The sequence below is a fragment of the Aphelocoma coerulescens genome, unplaced genomic scaffold (assembly GCF_041296385.1).
Source record: "Aphelocoma coerulescens isolate FSJ_1873_10779 unplaced genomic scaffold, UR_Acoe_1.0 HiC_scaffold_56, whole genome shotgun sequence".
NCBI lineage: Eukaryota > Metazoa > Chordata > Aves > Passeriformes > Corvidae > Aphelocoma > Aphelocoma coerulescens.
The window spans coordinates 2,504,468-2,521,756 of NW_027183905.1; the positions used below are offsets into that span (position 1 = coordinate 2,504,468).

Below are 17,289 nucleotides of genomic sequence, written 5' to 3' on the forward strand. Positions count from 1 at the left end.
CTGCCGGCCTCAGGGGCCTCTGATGGTGCCTTCTGAGCACAGTTACCAATTCTGATCAGGACTGAGAGACAGCAGGATCGTGGCCCAGTGTCTGAAGCTGTTTGCAGCTTGCCTGGCTTCTCACTTGATCCTGCACCAGCAAATACCTGGCCCCTGCTTGTGCAGAAGTAACTGCCGTGCACTTACCCTTGGCCAACCTGCTCCAGTTCCAGGTATTTCTCGGCAGGCTCCCCCACGCTCACGGTGCTCCCTGAAAGAAACCACATGGAAGACGCTCCCTCCCAGATGGAGAGCCCGCCTTGCAGCAGGGCCAAAATGCAGCCCCACTCCCTGGGCCGGGAGCCCCTTGCTCTCAGCTGGGCAAGGACAATAAATGACTCTGTGACATTCAGCTGCACAGCAAGCCTGGGTGCAGCTGATGCTGAGACACACACGCAGCACCCTGCTCTGGCACACAGCAGCACAGCAGACGTACTCAGCTGCATCAGGCACCACTCCTCTCTGCCCTCTGGCTGCAGGGCTGTGCTGCTGTCAGAATGTTCAGCCCAGGATCCCGCAGCAGAGGGAGGTTCAGTGTCCTCTTCCCAAGCAGAGGGAGGATCCCCGTCCTCTTCCCAAAATGCAGCAGGTTCCTGGTCTTCTTTCCAAGCCACGGGACGTTTCCTGTCCTCTTCCCATGCCGGGAGAATTGCAGCCTCCTCTTCCCAAATCACAGGATGTCCTCTGTCCTCGTCCCACGCTGGGAGATGTCCATCGTCCTTGTCCCATGGCACTGGAGCCTCGCTGTCCTCGTCCCACACCGGGTGATGTCCACCATCCTCGTCCCACACCACAGGAGCTTCACTGTTGTATTCCCAAACCGTGGGATGTTTGCCCTCATCTCCCGGGACGGAGGGAAGTTCACCATCATCCCCCAGAACAGCGGGAAGTTCACTGCTGTCTTCCTCCTCTTTGGCCTCCTCTTTGGAAGCACAGGGAGACAGAGGAGGAGCTGATGCTGCTTTTGTGCCCTGTGGACAGATGGTAGCGTGAGGGACGGGAAGTTCTATCTCAGTTATCGCCTTATTTATCCTCAGCTACACATCCAGCTGCATTAAGCAGAAATGGGATTTGGAGATGTTCAAACTAGGAAGGGGCTAAAGTCGACATTGCCACTTATTGCTGGGCATTCCATATTCCATCGTGGCTAAAGCCAGCAAGCAATCTTCTGCCTGCAAAACCAGACCTGCAGCTCTTCAAAAGCTCTTCAGCAGAGAAGGAGAAAAGTGCCAGGGATCCCTTTGCTGCTGCTGCTGCTGCTGCTGCTGCTGCAAAGACACTGGCAGGAACTTTCCTTCAGCCTCCCAGGCTGGCGCTCGACTGCCACAGGCCAAGCTCACAACTCTCTGCACAATTCTGACCACCAAAGGTTCCTTTCCCACTCACCGAAGGAGGAGCTGCTCGGGATCCACGCGTGAGGTGCCCTGCAACGGGACAGGCAACACGAACCAGATGCTGTTAGGAAAAACCTGTCCGTGGTGGGAACTCCCACGGAGCAAGGACACTCCGAGAGAGCATTTTGCTTCCACAACATCCCTCCAGGAGCCACAGTCCCTTCGCACAGCAAGCAAGAGAACAGCACAGAATCCTGGGCTGCGTCAGCTCTTGGCTGGAGCAGCCAACGCAGGGAGTTCCAGGCTCCGCTGGCACAGACTCTGCGCTTGAGGGAACAGAACCCCCCCGGCTCCATTGCAAATGCTGTGCACGCCCCGCTGGCTGCAGACACCCCCTTTTTCAGCTGCAGCTGCTGGCAGGAGCTCTCCCAAACCAGCGGTGTCTTAATGGCAATTTGGTTACAAAGGCAGCTCAGTTCCAGTGGGAGAACAGAAAGCACACAGCAAGCCCGAAGGCACCGACGCTGCAGCCAGGGAAAACCTCGACTTACGTGCCAAGTGGGCTAAAAAATACCCCGAATAAGCCACAGAGTACAGAGTGCAAACTGCAGCAACCGCTTGCTGGATCATTTTGGCCGTGCTGCACACGTGGCAGACTGTACCCCTGCAAGCACAGAAGGACACCCGGCAGGGGCTGGGCTGGCTGCTGAGAATGCCTCGGGCAGGAGGATCCTCCGGCAACCAGCGGGCGCCCAGAGCCGCTCTGGACACTGAGGGCTCCGTGCCCACAGCAACGGGAACACGGCGAGGACGCGGCAGCGTTCCCGTGACATCACAGCAGCAGCTCCCGCAAGAACCGCCTGGAAGGTTCTCCTCTGTCACAAAGGAGCACAAAGGATCCTCCCGGGGCACAGCCTGTTGCTCAAAGCATCCAAGAGGAACCCAGAAAATGCAGCAGACCAGGACAGCCCATAGCCAAGCCTGAACAACGAAATAAAAGCCATGCACTGATGCTCCGAATTAGGGGCGGGAGTAGCGAGGCTGCAGGGCTTCCCAAGGAGCCGGAGTCAGCCAACACGCAGGGCTGGGCAAGTCGGGCCGGGAGCAGCGGAGAGCTTTGTTTCCCTTCCCAGCTGAATGGCGGCTCGGGCCGGGCCCGTTCCAGGGCTGTTCCTCAGCTGCGGCTTTCCCCTCACGCAGCCCGGGGGGCGCTGGGAGCGCGGGGCGAGGCTGGGCCGTGTGCAGAGCCCGCCCCTCGCTGCGATTGGGCGGTGCTGCCGTCAGTCGTGGTTCTGGCGCGCTGATTGGTCGGAGCGGGGAGCAGCCCGGGCCCGGAGCCGCCGGCAGGGCGGCCGTGGCGCAGCAGAGGCGCCATTGGCGGAGCGTCTGTGCGGGCCCGGGAGCGGCGGCGGCGGCCGGAGCCCGGTGAGGCGGCGGCGGAGCTCGGAGGCGGCCCCAGCGCAGGTGGGAGCCGCGCTCGGTTCTGGCGGGGCTCGGCGCTGGCTGCGGGCGGAGGGGGCGGCAGGGGGCTGGGGCGGGTTCGTTGTGCCGTGTGGGCGCCGTGTTCGCCCTGGCGTGAGGGCGCTGCGGGAGCGGCTGCCCGCGCTCTCCTTGCCGCTGATGCCTCGGCAGGAGCCGGTGCCGGAGCAGCGCTGGCTCGTCCCGGCTGCTGTGGGTAGGACAGAGGTGGCTGCCCCGTCGGCGGGAGTGTGCGGGAAAGTTCCCGTGGCCAGAGGTTTGTGTCCCCAGAGGAGCCGGAGGAGTCCTGTAAAAGGAACTTTATTCCTGGACCAAGGGAGAGGCCAAGGGGCATTTCCCGTGGGCTCTGTCCAAGTGTTGGAGGACGCAGCCTCCTTTTTATGCCGATTTCGCCGGCCGCATCTCCGTGTCCCTTTCCGCAGTGGCTGAGGTCCTTGGAAGGTACAGACTTCCCGATGCGCCTGCTGCATGTGCCCCTTAATGTGCACCCCCACTTTGTATAACATCCGATATTCATGGCTCTGTGAAGTCTTTATTTCCTTTGTTCTCTGTTTCAACACTTTTCCTTGGCCATCTCTTTGCCAAGAGCAGTTTGAGTCATTTAATTTTCCACAACCTCCTGGTTCTTCTGCTGAAAGAGAATCTGATGCCATCCCAGGGTGAAATGTGGCGTTGCTCATGGGAGTGGATTGGTGGGTGAGAAGGTCAGGAGCTGGAGCTGTGTGCTTGGTTATGATTTGGAGGACAGCTTGTAATCTAATGATGCATTGAAATGATCACTGGGTTCTCTGGCACCTGGTATGAATTTGTTCGGGTTCCCAGGGGCTGCTCCATGGTGTTGTAGGATTTGTTCTGGTGGCCGTTCATCTTGTCCCCATTTTTGGGTGCTCCCAGAAATGCCAGGGATGCATCAATTGACCTCTTTTCTCTGATTAAATCATCACATCCTTGGATTCCCAAGTGATTTCGCTGACCTTGTGGCAGCAAAAGCAGCCCAGTGGTCAAACGCACCCTGTATAACCCAGACAGTGCCAGCAGATGTTGGAGTGGAGAGAGGGATGATTCCCCCCCCGCTTTTGTGAGTGAAGTTCTCCCAGCATTCTCCGTTTGCTGTTTTCCTTTGGAGCTTCAGGGATTTCTGTTGCAGGGTCCGAGATGCTCAGTGTGGGCTCTGCCTTTCGCGATGCAAATTCCGTCTGTGCAGGGAGGCAGAGCTTGGGGTGAGGGGCAGAAGGAATCAGGCCAATTCCTCTGGCAGGCAAGGAGAGCCTGGGACATTGTGCACACTTCCCGCAGCAGAGTTAATTTGCATTTCTAAAGCTCCTCTGCTGGCTGCTTGGAAGGAAGCTTCTCCTCCAGGGCAACCATCAGGTGACTCACAAGTGCCCTCCCCCCCAGCTGCTTTCTTTTTCTTTTTCTTTTTCTTTTTCTTTTTCTTTTTCTTTTTCTTTTTCTTTTTCTTTTTCTTTTTCTTTTTCTTTTTCTTTTTCTTATGTTTTTTTAGCTCTTTATGAGTTAATGGGTCATCTTTAAACCTCTTCCAGTTTTGCAAAATGCAGCTTACAGGTGAACATTGAAAAACCCATTCTAAAATTCTCCCATCACTAACAGCCACGCACACACATACACAGAAAAACGCCTAAACCAATAAAGATTTTTGCGACTTTTCCCCCTAAGAATAAAAATTGACTCTCACACCCCTGGCCCAAACCCAGCTGACAATGTCAGAGTAGGATTATTAAGAAAAAAAATTCTAGTGATATAATCTTGTCAACAAAACTCCTGGAAGATCAAAAACTCTCCAACGACCTTTTTAGTGTTAGAGGATCAAGGCATTACTTTATTCTGGCCAGGATGTGCAACAGAAATCATTTCATGCACACATAGCCCAGGTGTGCAGAGAAAATCATTCCATGGCACACGAGTTTTACTCAATTTTTCCTCACCTTGATGCAGTCTAAACCCATCGAAATCCGTAGGTTTAATGTTCATTGGTTCCAAGTTGGGTAGTTCTTAGTATTTGGTTTCCTGTTGGCCCCGGATTGCTTGGCCTCTGATGTTCATTAGGTCCACACTCCTTGATTTCCTTCTCAGCCTTTTCCAGAGCAGGGGTCTCCAGGTGTGCCGGGGGCAGTGTCTGGGGTAGCTGTTCCTTGATGTTTGCTGATGGGCGTTGATGTTCTGTTGATGGGCGTTATCTTTTGGGTATCTTTTGGGCTATTCCCAGTCTGTTGAGATGTTAAGCTCATCTCTGCTGAGTGGTGTAACTTCCCTTAAAGTCCCCAGGCAGGGTCTGTGCCAGCCGAGCTTCCTGTGGAAGAGATTTCACAAGAGACAGGATTCTGGCCACAGACTGCTTGAAACAGACATCCCTGATCTCTACCCCCCACTAGGTCGGGAATTCGCAGGGTGAGGAATTGCAAACCTCAATTCCAGGGAGATAATTGAATATCTGCCCTGGATCTGGCTCTTCTTCTTGCCAAAGCTAATGGCAGCAGCCGCACCCGTGGCATCTCAGTGCCCGTGGGTGCTCATCCTCTGACAGCTGCTGAGCTTTCTGCAAAATCATTCGTTTCTCCAGTGACCCAAACAAGATCGTTGAAAGAAAATCCTGATCCTTCCACATCCCGCAGCCTCCTGGGGGCCGGGGGCCACTGCCGGCCCTGCCCGGGGGGTGTTGGGGTCAGGCAGTGCCCGGCGCTGAGCCCCGGCTGCCCCACAGCCCCGGCCCGGCCCCACAGCTCCCCACAGGCCCCCAGCCCGTGCTGCCCTGTCCTGCTGCTCCCCACCACAGAGAAACACCCTAAAATCCTGAACTTCTTTTTCTGTCCTGTCCTGGAACGCGGGGATACAAAAGATCTGGATCAGCTGGCAAATGTTGAGGATAAGATGGCGCTGAAAAGCATCCCAGTCCTCACTTTTTTCTCTTCCTCCTCTTTTCCATCTTCCTTTTCCTTTCTTACCACATAGATTCCTCCTGCTGCTGTTTGCCTTAACCATATTCCTGCACACTCCCTTCAACCAATCCCTTCCCAGCACACCAACACCATCCGTCCCCTGTTGCTGAGACCCCTTCTCGACTTCCCTTTTTACCCGTGCTGGGTGTCCATGTCCTTAATTAGCTCTGGGAGAATGTGCAAACTGCCTCAACATTGTCCCCTTTTGTATAGGAAACGATGTCCCTGGTTCTGTTCAGGCTTTGTTGTTGTTCTGGAAGTTGAGGAATTGAGCAGGAGCTTGGCTGAGCAGCAGTGTGTGTCAGTCAGTGCCATTTTGGGGAGCTGCTGGTTTGTGCTGTCACTTGCTTGTGTGCAAGTGCGTGTGGCTGTGTCCGAGCAGATTCAGAGCATGTGTTTGTAAGGAGGCGTTGGTGTTGTTGGTTCGCTGGGGGTGCCCGGTTTTCGGGACATCCCCCCTGGAGCAGGGTGTCCCCCCTTGGTGCAGGCGCGGCCCTCAGGCAGCGCTCAGCCAATCAGAAGGCGCGGCGCTGGTGACTCAGCAGTTGCCAGGCAGAGCCGCAGCGCCCGGCGCTCCCCAGCTGGAGCCCACGTGTGGCCCGGCCTTGGCGCCCCCCGCCAGGGGAATTTGGGGAGGTGGGAGGGGGGGAGCGCCAAGGCCGGGCCGGGCCGTGCTGTGCTGGCAGAAGTGGCTGCGGCGGGGGCCGAGTGCGGGCAGGAGCGGCCGAGAGCCCAGCGCTGCCCCAGCCCGAGCTGCCGCAGCTGCATCGCTGCTCGTGCTGTGCGATCCGAGAGCTCTGGGGGGCAGAGCGAGCCAGGGCTGGGTGCTGGGCCTGGGGGGAGCAGGAGAAAGGCTGGAGGAGCAGGGCTGGAGACCAGAATGGTGAAACGATGCCCGTGGGAGCAGCAGGTGGGATTCTGCAGAAGAAGGAGTAGTGTGAGGAAGAGGACCGTGAGGAAGAGTAGGGATTCAGGAGGAGGAGGAGGAGGATCAGGACGAGGAGGCACCCCAAGGTTCCAGCACTCGCTGTATCTGCAGCCTCCCTCCAGCCCCAGGAGTGTTGCCCCCCCCATCCAGCAGGTGATCAGGGAGGGGGATCCACGATTTTCCAGGGGGTAAATCTTGGTGTTTCTGAGGTTTCTTGGTTTCCCTGTTGGTGCTTTGGTTTTTTTTTGTGGGGGCTGAATGTTTATATTTTGGAGGGAGCTTTCTCTGAATCTTGATGTTTTGGTAGTTTTGGGTCTGTGTCTTAATGTCTGGGGGACTTTTGGGCTGAGTCTCTGTGTTTTTGAGATTTTTACAGACACAAGATGCCCGGTGATGGACCTGGGCAGGAGAAGCCCCCAACCCAAGGCACTCACCCCTTGTTTCTTCCCCAATCCAGGATTTGTCATTCCCAAGGCGTGGCCGGATGGAGGAGGAGGAAAAGCCCCGGAGATGCTGCACGAGGAGGGGCTGCAAACGCAGCCCAGAGAGATCCAAGGAGGAAAGAGCCCCCCTGTGCCGGGAAGGCGGCCGGAGATCCAGGGGGAGCTCGGAGCTGGGGGAGAACCCTCAGGGTGAGGAGAAGCCCCACAAGTGCTTGGAATGTGGGAAGGGCTTCAGACGGAACTCCAGCCTGATCCGGCACCAGAAGATTCACACTGGGGAGAGGCCCTATGAGTGTGGGGAATGTGGGAAGGGCTTCACCAGCAGCTCCGAGCTGTTCCAGCACCAGGTGATCCACACCGGGGAACGGCCTTATGAGTGCTTGGATTGTGGGAAGAGTTTCGGGTGGAGCTCCACCCTGAGGGCACACCAGCGCATCCACACTGGGGAGAGGCCCTACGAGTGTTCTGAGTGTGGGAAGAGGTTTCAGAGGAGCTCCCACCTCCTCCAACATCAGCGCATTCACACGGATGAGAGGCCCTTCCGCTGCCCCGACTGCGGGAAGGGCTTCAAACACAGCTCCACCCTCATCACCCACCGGCGCATCCACACTGGGGAGAGGCCCTACGAGTGTCCCCAGTGTGGGAAGAGCTTCTCACACAGCTCAAACTTGACCCAACACCAAGGGAGGCACCGCTAAGGGAAGCCCTGCGAGTGCCCCGAGTGCGGGAAGAGCTTCGTGCGCTGCTCCAGCTCCATCCCCTGTGGGAGGATCGGCGTTGGATGATCCCCAGTGACCCCCGTGGGGCAGAGCCCTGGTGACCCCCGTTCCGGGTGATCCGCGCTGGGTGGGGGGAAGGTGTTGGAGAGATTTCTTTGCCTTCTCCTTGTGCTGCTGGGATTTGGTTGGTAATAAATTCCCTCCCTGTGCCCAGGCTGGGTCTGTTGGATCTGGAAGCTTCCTCCATGTCTGGCAGAGCCAATCCCTGGTGGCTCCAAAGTGAGAGGTGCCGGATGCAGAGATGCCCCCACAACCCCTGGGAAGGAGGGAGGAGGAGGAGGGTGTTTTTAAGGGTCTTCTTTTCCTTCTCATTCTCCTGATGTTATTTTTTCGGTGTCATCAATTTAATTAATATCTCTAATTAGAGCCTGTTGTGCCTGTTCCGGTGTTTGCTGAGGGATCTCTCCCAGTCCTTATCCCCAGCCAGGAACCCTCGGTTCCATTTTCTCTCCCCTGTGTGGCTGCGGGGGGCAGGGACAGAGTGGCTTTGGTGGGTGCCTGGCACCGGGCCAGCGTCACCCCAGGCCATGGGCACCCCTGAGATCCCGCGTCCCTGGGGACACATTTCTGGGCACAACTGAGCTCCCACCTGCCCCTCACCCCGAGGTTCCCCCTCCCAAAAAATTCCACCCCGGGGCTGCAGCATCCCTAAAGCCCCATAGCCAATCAAAATCGTGGCCAGCGCTGGCCATGGGGTGAGTGGTGGCAGCTGGGGCCGTACTGGTGGCACTGGTGGTGCTGGGAGCCCCCCCGGCTGCGGGCGTGGAGCTCTCAGGTGAGCCGGGGGTGGCGTGACGTGATGGGAAAGGGGGGGAGAAGGGGAAAAAGGGGTGATGGGACCCCTAAAATGAGTGAGAGCTGGAGGGGACCCTCAAAGGAAGAGCAGGAGGGGGCTGAAGAGTGGGGGAGAAACGGGTGGGAGGGGCTGGGAAAGTGGGGAAAAGTGGAGGATGGGACCCAAAAACAGAGCGGGAGTGGGCTGGGGATTGGGGGATGGTGGGGGAAAAGGGTGGAAAGGGTGAAAAGGGGGGAATGGGAGTCCAAAACTCCTCTGGGGAGTGGCTGGAAATGGTGGGAGAGGGGATGTGAAATAGGGAGAAGAGTGGAAAAGAGGAAGTCCGAGCACGGGCAGGAGGGTCCCGTGGCGGCCGTGGGGCACAGGGGGTGCGGAGCGGGGATCCGGGGTGGCTCCCGGAGCTCTGGGCGTGCTGGGGGCTGCAGGGGGGGCACCCCCTGAGCTGTGTCCCGCACACACAGGGGTGTTCCAGGGGATGATGAAGTCCGAGTGTCACTTCATTAAGGGCACCGAGCGGGTGAGGTTGGTGCAGAGGAGCATCTGACAGCGGGAGCAGCAACTGCACTCGCCAGCGATGTGGGGCTGTTTGTGGGGGACAGCCCGTGTGGGGAGAAACAGGCGCAGTGCTGGAACAGCCATCCAGCCAGACTGGGGTACAAACGGGCTCTGGCGGACAGGCTCTGCCGGCACCACCGCGACATCGTTGCCCCGTTGCTCGCGGCCCGCAGAGGTGCAGAACGTCGGGCAGAGCGAGTCCCCTCGGGCCCTGCCCTGGGGATGAGCCTGGAGCCCCTCAGCCCCCCTGGTGCCCATCCCCGGGGCCTCTTGTCCTTCCAGGTTCCCCTGAGGTGTCCCAGTCCATCCCAGTCCATCCCAGTCTCTCCCAGTCTCTCCCAGTCCATCCCAGTCCATCCCAGTCCATCCCAGTCCATCCCAGTCTCTCCCAGTCCATCCCAGTCTCTCCCAGTCCATCCCAGTCTCTCCCAGTGCCCCCGCGCGTGTCCATCCCAGCCCTCAGCCCCTCAGCCAATCAGAGCGCGTCTCTCTGATGACTCATCAGTTGCCAGGCAGACCCGCAGCGCCGAGTGCCCCGTGCTGGACTCGGCCTCCCAGTGCCGCGCGCTCCATTCCCAGTCGCTCCCAGTGCCCTCCCAGTGCCTCCCCAGTGCCCTCAATCCACTCCCCTCTCACGAGGGCAGCTCACTTCTCTCAGAACACTCCAAGCCGAAGCTGCCTACGCTTCTAGGCCGATCTCTTGAGTATCCTTCTACTCTCATACTTTCTTTGCCCTTACACGTTTCCTAAGTGTTACTTTTATGCTTTTAATATTACTGGAGATGGTAACCAAAAGGGCTCCAAACCCCCTTCACACAGCAACCAAACTGTTCTGAAATAAACCCTACAGAGATATATTTATAAACACAGATCTTTCACTGTTGTTTCACTCTAATCTGCCCCAGGGGAGCCATGAACCAGACCCTGGGTTACCCTCGCCTTCAGGGGCGGGGCGGAACAGGAGCCGGACACGGGGGAAGCTTCTGGAAGCTGCTGATGGAAGCCACCCCTGGAGGCCCCCTATTTCCAAAGCCTGGCCATGCAAACCCAGGACACTGGATCCAAACATGGATCACTCAGACGGGGGACACCAGGGCTCTGCCTGTCGTGGTTTGACGCAGCTGAGCATCAAGCACACGAAATCTGTTATTTTTCATAAGGGGAAAATAAGAAAATATTGAGGAAAACTAGAGAGCTGCAAGGCAAAACAGGTTCAAACTTAAACAGTTGCTGTACAAAGAAAAATTTTATTACCAACAGAATTAAAAGTAAAAAGAAATAACAAGAAATTCAAGCAAACTTCCCCTCTCTTCCAGCACTTCCCTCCTTTTACCCAACTCGCAGAAAGGATAACATTACATGGGATTTTAGTCAGTGTTGCAGTTCTTGAAAAGTCTATTTGTTATGCTTAAGGAAAAAAGGGTTTTCTTCTGCATCACGTGGTTCCCAAAGTGCCACCAACAGCAGACCCGCCCGGGAAGAAACAATCTGCTGTGGTGTAAAACATCTCTGCCCTGAAAAATCTCACCGTTCCTTCACACTGCCAGACAGGGGCCATCACATGGGGTTATTAATCTTTTTAAGGATGAATTACTTTGGCCTGAACACAAAGGGGTTTTTTTTTGTGACAGGAGGTCTCTAAAAGCCTCTCAATACTTCTATATAGCCTGGCATAGGCACTTTTCATAAGTTTCATGGGCCACAGGTGAACTTTCCATCCCTCCATGTACTCCAAATGGATCAAAGAGACAAACAGTTTGTGATATTACAGTTTCTTACCACGGCCTGCAGGAAGTTTTTTAAGCTGCGCACGAGAATCGCGGCACCGCCCTCTTTTCTCCCGTCGCCATTTCCAGCTCCGTCCCACAGGACTCACTTTCTCTTCTCTCTGACTCCGAAGCCGCCACGTTGAAGAGTGTTCTTGTTCGGGCTCTACGGTGGAGAAAGCCTGGCTCCCTTTGTGCTGCTGGCTGCGTGGTGTCCTCTTCAGTTCAGCGCGGAGTGTGCTGGCTGCAGACAGGAGGCTCCGCCGGCTCCCGCTGGCTCCGCCGGCCCCGCGTGGAGAGGAGAGGGACCCGCCGGTGCCAGGGAGCCGCGCCGGATGGGTTTAGCTGTGTGGCACTCCATGGCTGGCTTTAGCTGCCTGCGGCTCTGGGACAGTTCCCCCCCAGCAGTGACACAGGGTCTGTGCTGCGGCGTTGGGAAAGGAGGGGGTGCAGGGGCCCTGACCCGGCGGGGCCCGGAGCCTCCAAGGCCCCCTTCCATCTTCCGGCAGGCAAGTTGGAACAAAAGGAATTCCCGGCTTTCCGTATGGTCTAAAGATGTAAATTGTGAGAAGCATCATTAGTCTAAAAGACTGTCCATCAACTCAGGCTCAACCCACTACACCAGCCCTGCTGGAAGTGGGCAAGGGCACCAGAAACCCCAAGGCCCAGCCAGTGCTGCTTCTGGAGGTGCTGGGAGCGGCCACGGAGGCAGCGCCAAACTGAGGGATATGAAGGTCTCTTCCGGCCTGGATGAATCCGGGACTTGGGGATCACCCCAGGCCAGGTGCAGCACCCGGCACTTGGCCTTGTGAGGCCTCGTAAGGTTCTCGTTGTGCCACTTCTCAGGCTTGCCCAGGTCCCTGTGCACGGCCAAATCCGGCCATGGTGCCCCTGCCACGCTCAGCTGCCCGTCCCCTGCAAACGTGCTGAGGGGGAGCTCGAGCCCCTGCCTGTGTCATCGGGGACACCACTAAAGAGCCCCAGGGCCAAGGCAGAGCCCTGAGGGACACCCCTCGTCCCCGGCCTGCAGCTGCACATGGAGCCAATGCCCCCAAGTCCCTGGCTGCGGCCATCTGGCCAATGGCTCATGCCCTGAGTAGCCCACCCGCCAAAGCCAGGGCTCTGCAGTGTGGGGATTGGGCTGTTGAGTGGGACCGTGGCCAAAGCCTCACAGAGGCCAGGGGCTACAAGTGCCCAAGTCCAGGGCCTGCTCAGTGCAGGCTCGGCTGCTGAAGGGGCGCCGGGTACAGCCCTTTGGGACACAGGTGCGTGATGTCAGGGCCCTTGGCCATGCGGAACATGGGGGTGCCCAGAGACCCTTGTGACATCACAGAGCCCTGGCCGAGGGTATCTAAGGGGCACAGAACCTTGGAGTGCCCAGTCCAGTGAGAGCCACTCTCGCAGAAGGAAGCAGCTCCCGTGATCCTTCTGTGCTACAGGACCTCAGAGATGGAAGAGGACAAGGCAAACCCCAACTCCTCCCAGCCAGCCACCCCTGTGCCCAGTGGGCTGCAAGACCAGACCCTCAGCTGGCACTTGGTGGGGGCAGAGAGTGCCTCAGTCAGGCCCCAGAGAGACACTGAAGAGGAGCAGGGGCCCTTTGTCATCAAGGAGGCGGAGAGGAAACCTGGCATGGATGAGGAGCCTTGCCAGGGGAGAGACACTCGGCCCCAAGAGCTTCGCCTGTGGGAAGAGGCGACAGGCCGTGAGTTGTCCCAGTGGGTACCAGCAGGGCCAGTGCAGGACGTGTCCCTGTGCGGAGTGTGGAGTCACCAAGGGCTGAACCCGTGGAAGATGGGTGTGAGCGTGCAGTGGGGAGATGGGGCACAGCAAATGCTCTACCAGTGGGAACAGAGAGTGAAAATCCAGGAGCTGCCCCAAGGCAAAGAAGAGGGGAATGACCCAAAGCTGTCCCAGCAGGGCGAAGGAAGGGTGAGGGGCCAGGAGGCAGACAGGGGGTCACTCCTGGCAGAGAAAGGGAGCGAGGAGCGGACCTCAGCTGGAGACAATGAAGACTGCCAATACCACACCCAGCTTGAGCTGTCCCAAGAGTGCCAAGGTGCAGCAAAGCCAGAGCTGTCCCAAGGAGAGGTCAGCAGCTCCCAAGACCCCTCTGACGGGGATGACGGCATCGAGCCAGAGCCGTGCCACGCAGAGCTCAATGAGTGGGAAGAGTACATCTACCGAGAGGTTTCCATAGAGGAAGATGGCAGCGACAGAGACCTCACACGGAGCACCTGGCAATACACGTGCATCTTCAGCTTCGGGGTCCCGCCCTCGCTGCCGAAGGCCGCCGCCTGGGACGGACTCGGCGTCCTCGAGCTGCGCGAAGAAGGCGGGCGCCGAAGCCTGGCAGCTCTTGCGGCAGACGGGCTCCCGGCGCCCGTCCCTCGGGAGGCCTGGGCCGAGCGCCGGGCACGGCAGCCGCTCTGTGCCTCGCTTTTTGCCCTGCGAGGCCGAGCCGCCACGGGACCCGCAGCTTGTCCTGTGCTGGCCTGGCAGGAGCCGGGGCCTGCCCCGCGCAGCCCCCGCGGCCCCTCGGCTGCCCAGCCGGCTGCCCCCAGCAAGCGGCCCGGCCGCCTCAGGCGGGCGCTGCGGGCGCTGCGGGCGCTGTTCCGCTGCCGCTGCCTGGCGCCGCGGACGCGGGAGTAGCGCCCGCCCGGCCCGGGGCGGCCTCGGCCTGGACGGGCCCCGCAGCCTGAGCTGCCCCGGCTGCTTTGGGCCGTGCCGGGGGCGTCTCCCCGGTGCCCAAAGTCACCGGCGTGGCCGGCCCCAAGCAGCGCCCGAGGAGCGCGCTCGGTGCCGGCGCGCTCGGCGGGGAAGCCCAGAGAGTCACCAAGAGACCCTGCCGGGCACCCGCTGCCACTGGCACCCTGGCAGAGCCAGCGTCGCCCCGAAACCGCGTCCCCGAGGGCCACATCTGCACAGCTCCTGAACACTGCAGAGACAAGGACTCCACCACCGCCCTGGAAAACTTCTTCCAGTGCCTCACGCCTCTGCCAAGGAAAAACTGCTTCAGATATTGAATCTGAACCTCCCCTGGTGGCACCAAAGGCAACGGACATGGCTGCAGGACATTGACTCAACAAATGCAAGTTGACTTTAAGAAATAGTAATGGGTTAAAAAAAAAAAAAAACCAAACAAAAATTAAGAAAAACTCCTCATACAGGAAAAAAGAATAGGAATAGGAATATTGTGATGACGAAGAAATAGCAGTAGTAAATAGGAGGAAGAAGAAAAAGGAATAGAATATTAATAAAAATAGTAAGTTGAATAAGAATAATAAGAGCATAGGAAGAAGAAGAAGAAGAAGAAGAGGAAGAAGAAATAGTAGTAAGCAATAAGAATATGAAAAAGAAAAGAATAAGCATAACAAGTGAATAAGATTAATTAGAATAAGAAGAATATGATAAAGAAGAAGAAATAGTAGTAGTAAATAAGAAGAAAAATTAAAATAGTAATAAGAAGAATAAGAGTAAGACAAAGAAGAAGAAGCAAGAGTAGTAGAACTAATTAAAAAGAAGGAAAAGAAGAAGACTTAGATGAAGAAGAGGAAATAGGAAATAGTAATAAGAAGAATATCAAATTAAAATACATATCCACACATCCTCTAAAATCCCATCCCTCCCATTCGTTGTTCAATAAAATGCATGTCCAATAAAATCCGTTTGTTGCCCTCATATGGTCTCACTTGCACCTTCCCTGGGGCACAGGTGTCTCTCCCTCTTGGCATCCTAACCCATGGGCAGGGTCCCTTCCAGCCACAAGCATGCCGGGATTCTGTCCGGGACTCCCTTCCCTTCTTCCCTCTGCTTCCAGCTGGAGAATGTGCAGCAAAGCAGCCTTTGCTGTCTACTCTGGGAGCCCTCCCAGCTACTGGACCTTGTCCCCTGGCCCTGCACAGCTCCCTTGGGAGGCACGGCAGGACCAGCAGCCTGGGAGCCTCGGGAATGCCCCTCTGGGATCCATGGCACACACTGCAATGGGCTGGAATTCCAGTTCCCAGCGAGGAAAAGATGTTCCTGCCCTTGAAGGCAAAGCTCTGAAGGGGCTGAAACCCAAATGGAGCAAGATCTTACAGTGACATTTCACTGCCAGCCTCCACAACTTCATCCAGGGCTGCTTTAGCCCCTGGATTGGGGAAAAAAAAACATCAGGGGAGGGTCTATGGCTGGGAGCTGCCCTGGGCAAAGGGAAACACTGGGAGGGAAAAAGAGCAGGCAAAGGAAGGCAGGAGAGAAAGGAGGAGCCGGCAAAGAGCATCACTCCGTATCTCTGAGGGAAGGGGAAGCCTTTTGTTGTATGGAAACCAACAAAAACTCGGAGTATCTCTGCCAGGCCACTGAAGGCCTCTCCTGCCCCACTCTCCCCAAGCAAAGTGCCCCTCCTTGCCCATCCTCGCAGCACTGTCCTCATGCCCTTCTGCTCGTTGTGGATGGTGGGGCAGAGGGTTTGTTCCAGGGCATCCTGCAAGCACCAGGCAGGACAGTTCCACCAGGATGGGAACCCAGCTCAGGGCTGAGGGACTCAGAAAATCTAAACACCAACACAACACCAACAGGGCACATTTGTCATTTTTGCTACAAAAGGCAGCACTGAAAATGATGGGTAATGAGAGCCTCCTAATCACCCCAATCCCTTCTCCATTTTAAACTTTCTCTGAAATAACCAGAACAGCTCTTCAAATTCCTTCATCTTTGTCAGTCCCAGATCTTTTGAGAGCAGACTGGGGAAGAGAGCACAACATCAGCATGTTGGTAATCAGACATGGCTTGTTGTCCATTTCTCCTTACTCAATTACAGCGGTAGATATTTGGAATAACCAGCTGTCCTGAGGAATTTTTCCTGCAGCAAGTTATTTTCCTATCATGTCCATCTGTAATTTTATTACTTTATTACTTATTAAATGACTTACTACTTATTAAAGCACCAATATAAATACAGTACAGCAACTTGCAATTACTCCCCCTTATATTTATAAACCTCAAAGTCTTCCAGGTCTTAACAACAGGAAAAACCCTGTGTCACCCTTTTGCAGACGAACATATTTAGGGTTTGGACACATCCTTGGCAGGACTAAGTAGGAAAACAGCTGAAGCTCCAGCAGATCCTTAAAAAACTTTTGCCTGCTGGGTATCGGGAATAAAACTGTGTTATTTCAGTGTCTTGATTTTTTATGAATCTAGTTATTATCTATTAATTACTTTTCTCTTTTTGACTTTTCAAAAGCTGATGTTGCACAAAAAAGTGAGCTCTGGAGACCTGAAGCAAGCTGGGCACTTAGGGCTGAACTGGTGCATCTGCTTCACAGAGAATTTTTATTTGACCCCAGGAATGCTGGTTGCTCAGTCAGACTAAACAGCTTTGATTCATTTCAGCGTGTGAGGATTGGGGTGTGCAGCTCCAGGCCAGGCTGGCAGGGTTGAACAGGAATTCCCAAACAGCCTTGGAGTCCTGGCCCCCTCAGCATTCCCTGCTCCACCCGGCCCCAGCCTGCCGGGAATCAGGCTCAGCAGCAAAAGCACAAATTCTGAATATCTCAGGAGTGCTGTACAAGACACAATGATCACAGGCTGCGATCCCAAAGCCCCATCTCAGGTTCTCATCTGGGCTAAATGCTGTATTTTGGGTTAGGAACAGGCTGCCTGACCCGGCCCCAGCTCTCTTTGATAGTTATCAGCACCCGGCTGCTCTCGGGCTCCGCGGGAGCGCAGAGCCGCAGATAAACCCTGCACCGAGCTGTTCGCCCAGAGACAAAACTTATTTTCTTCTGCACACCGAAGTTCCTTTCATGCCACCTGGCTTAGATGAGCTGCTCAGGTTTGGCCTGCTTGGATTTGAAAAGCTGCTCCCCCAAGATGAAGGGACAAGGCCAGGAACAGTTAATAACTTTCTTCACTGGAAACACTGTTGAATCATTCCTTTCCCTCCCCACAGACTGCGTAAAGCCTCCTCAGTGTTTGAGTCTAACCAACCTTTCAACTGGAAATAGCAGCCCTCGGTGGGATTTTCCTGTCCTGGCACCAGTTTCTCTCACAAGTGTCCACTTGGCTTCTAGCCAGAGGTAAAAACGGCATTTCTTAAAGCCAAATTTTGACATAGGGGAAGATCTGGGTGGAAAACTCAAAACAACCAAAATTAGTGTAGGCTTATACCTACAGAGGAGACCAGGGCCATCTCTTTTCCCTAATTCACATTATTTCCTATCCTGC

The 17,289-nt window shown here is 56.1% G+C and overlaps 1 protein-coding gene across 1 annotated transcript in view; it reads left to right on the top strand.

The window, feature by feature from the left end:
* The window catches only part of LOC138101927 (uncharacterized), a 958,962-nt gene that overhangs the window by 635,468 nt on the left and 306,205 nt on the right, over window positions 1-17,289 (top strand). Inside the window, 1 exon segment of the mRNA XM_068999675.1 lies at window positions 7,416-7,808. Coding sequence (XP_068855776.1) covers window positions 7,416-7,808 — 393 coding nt within the window.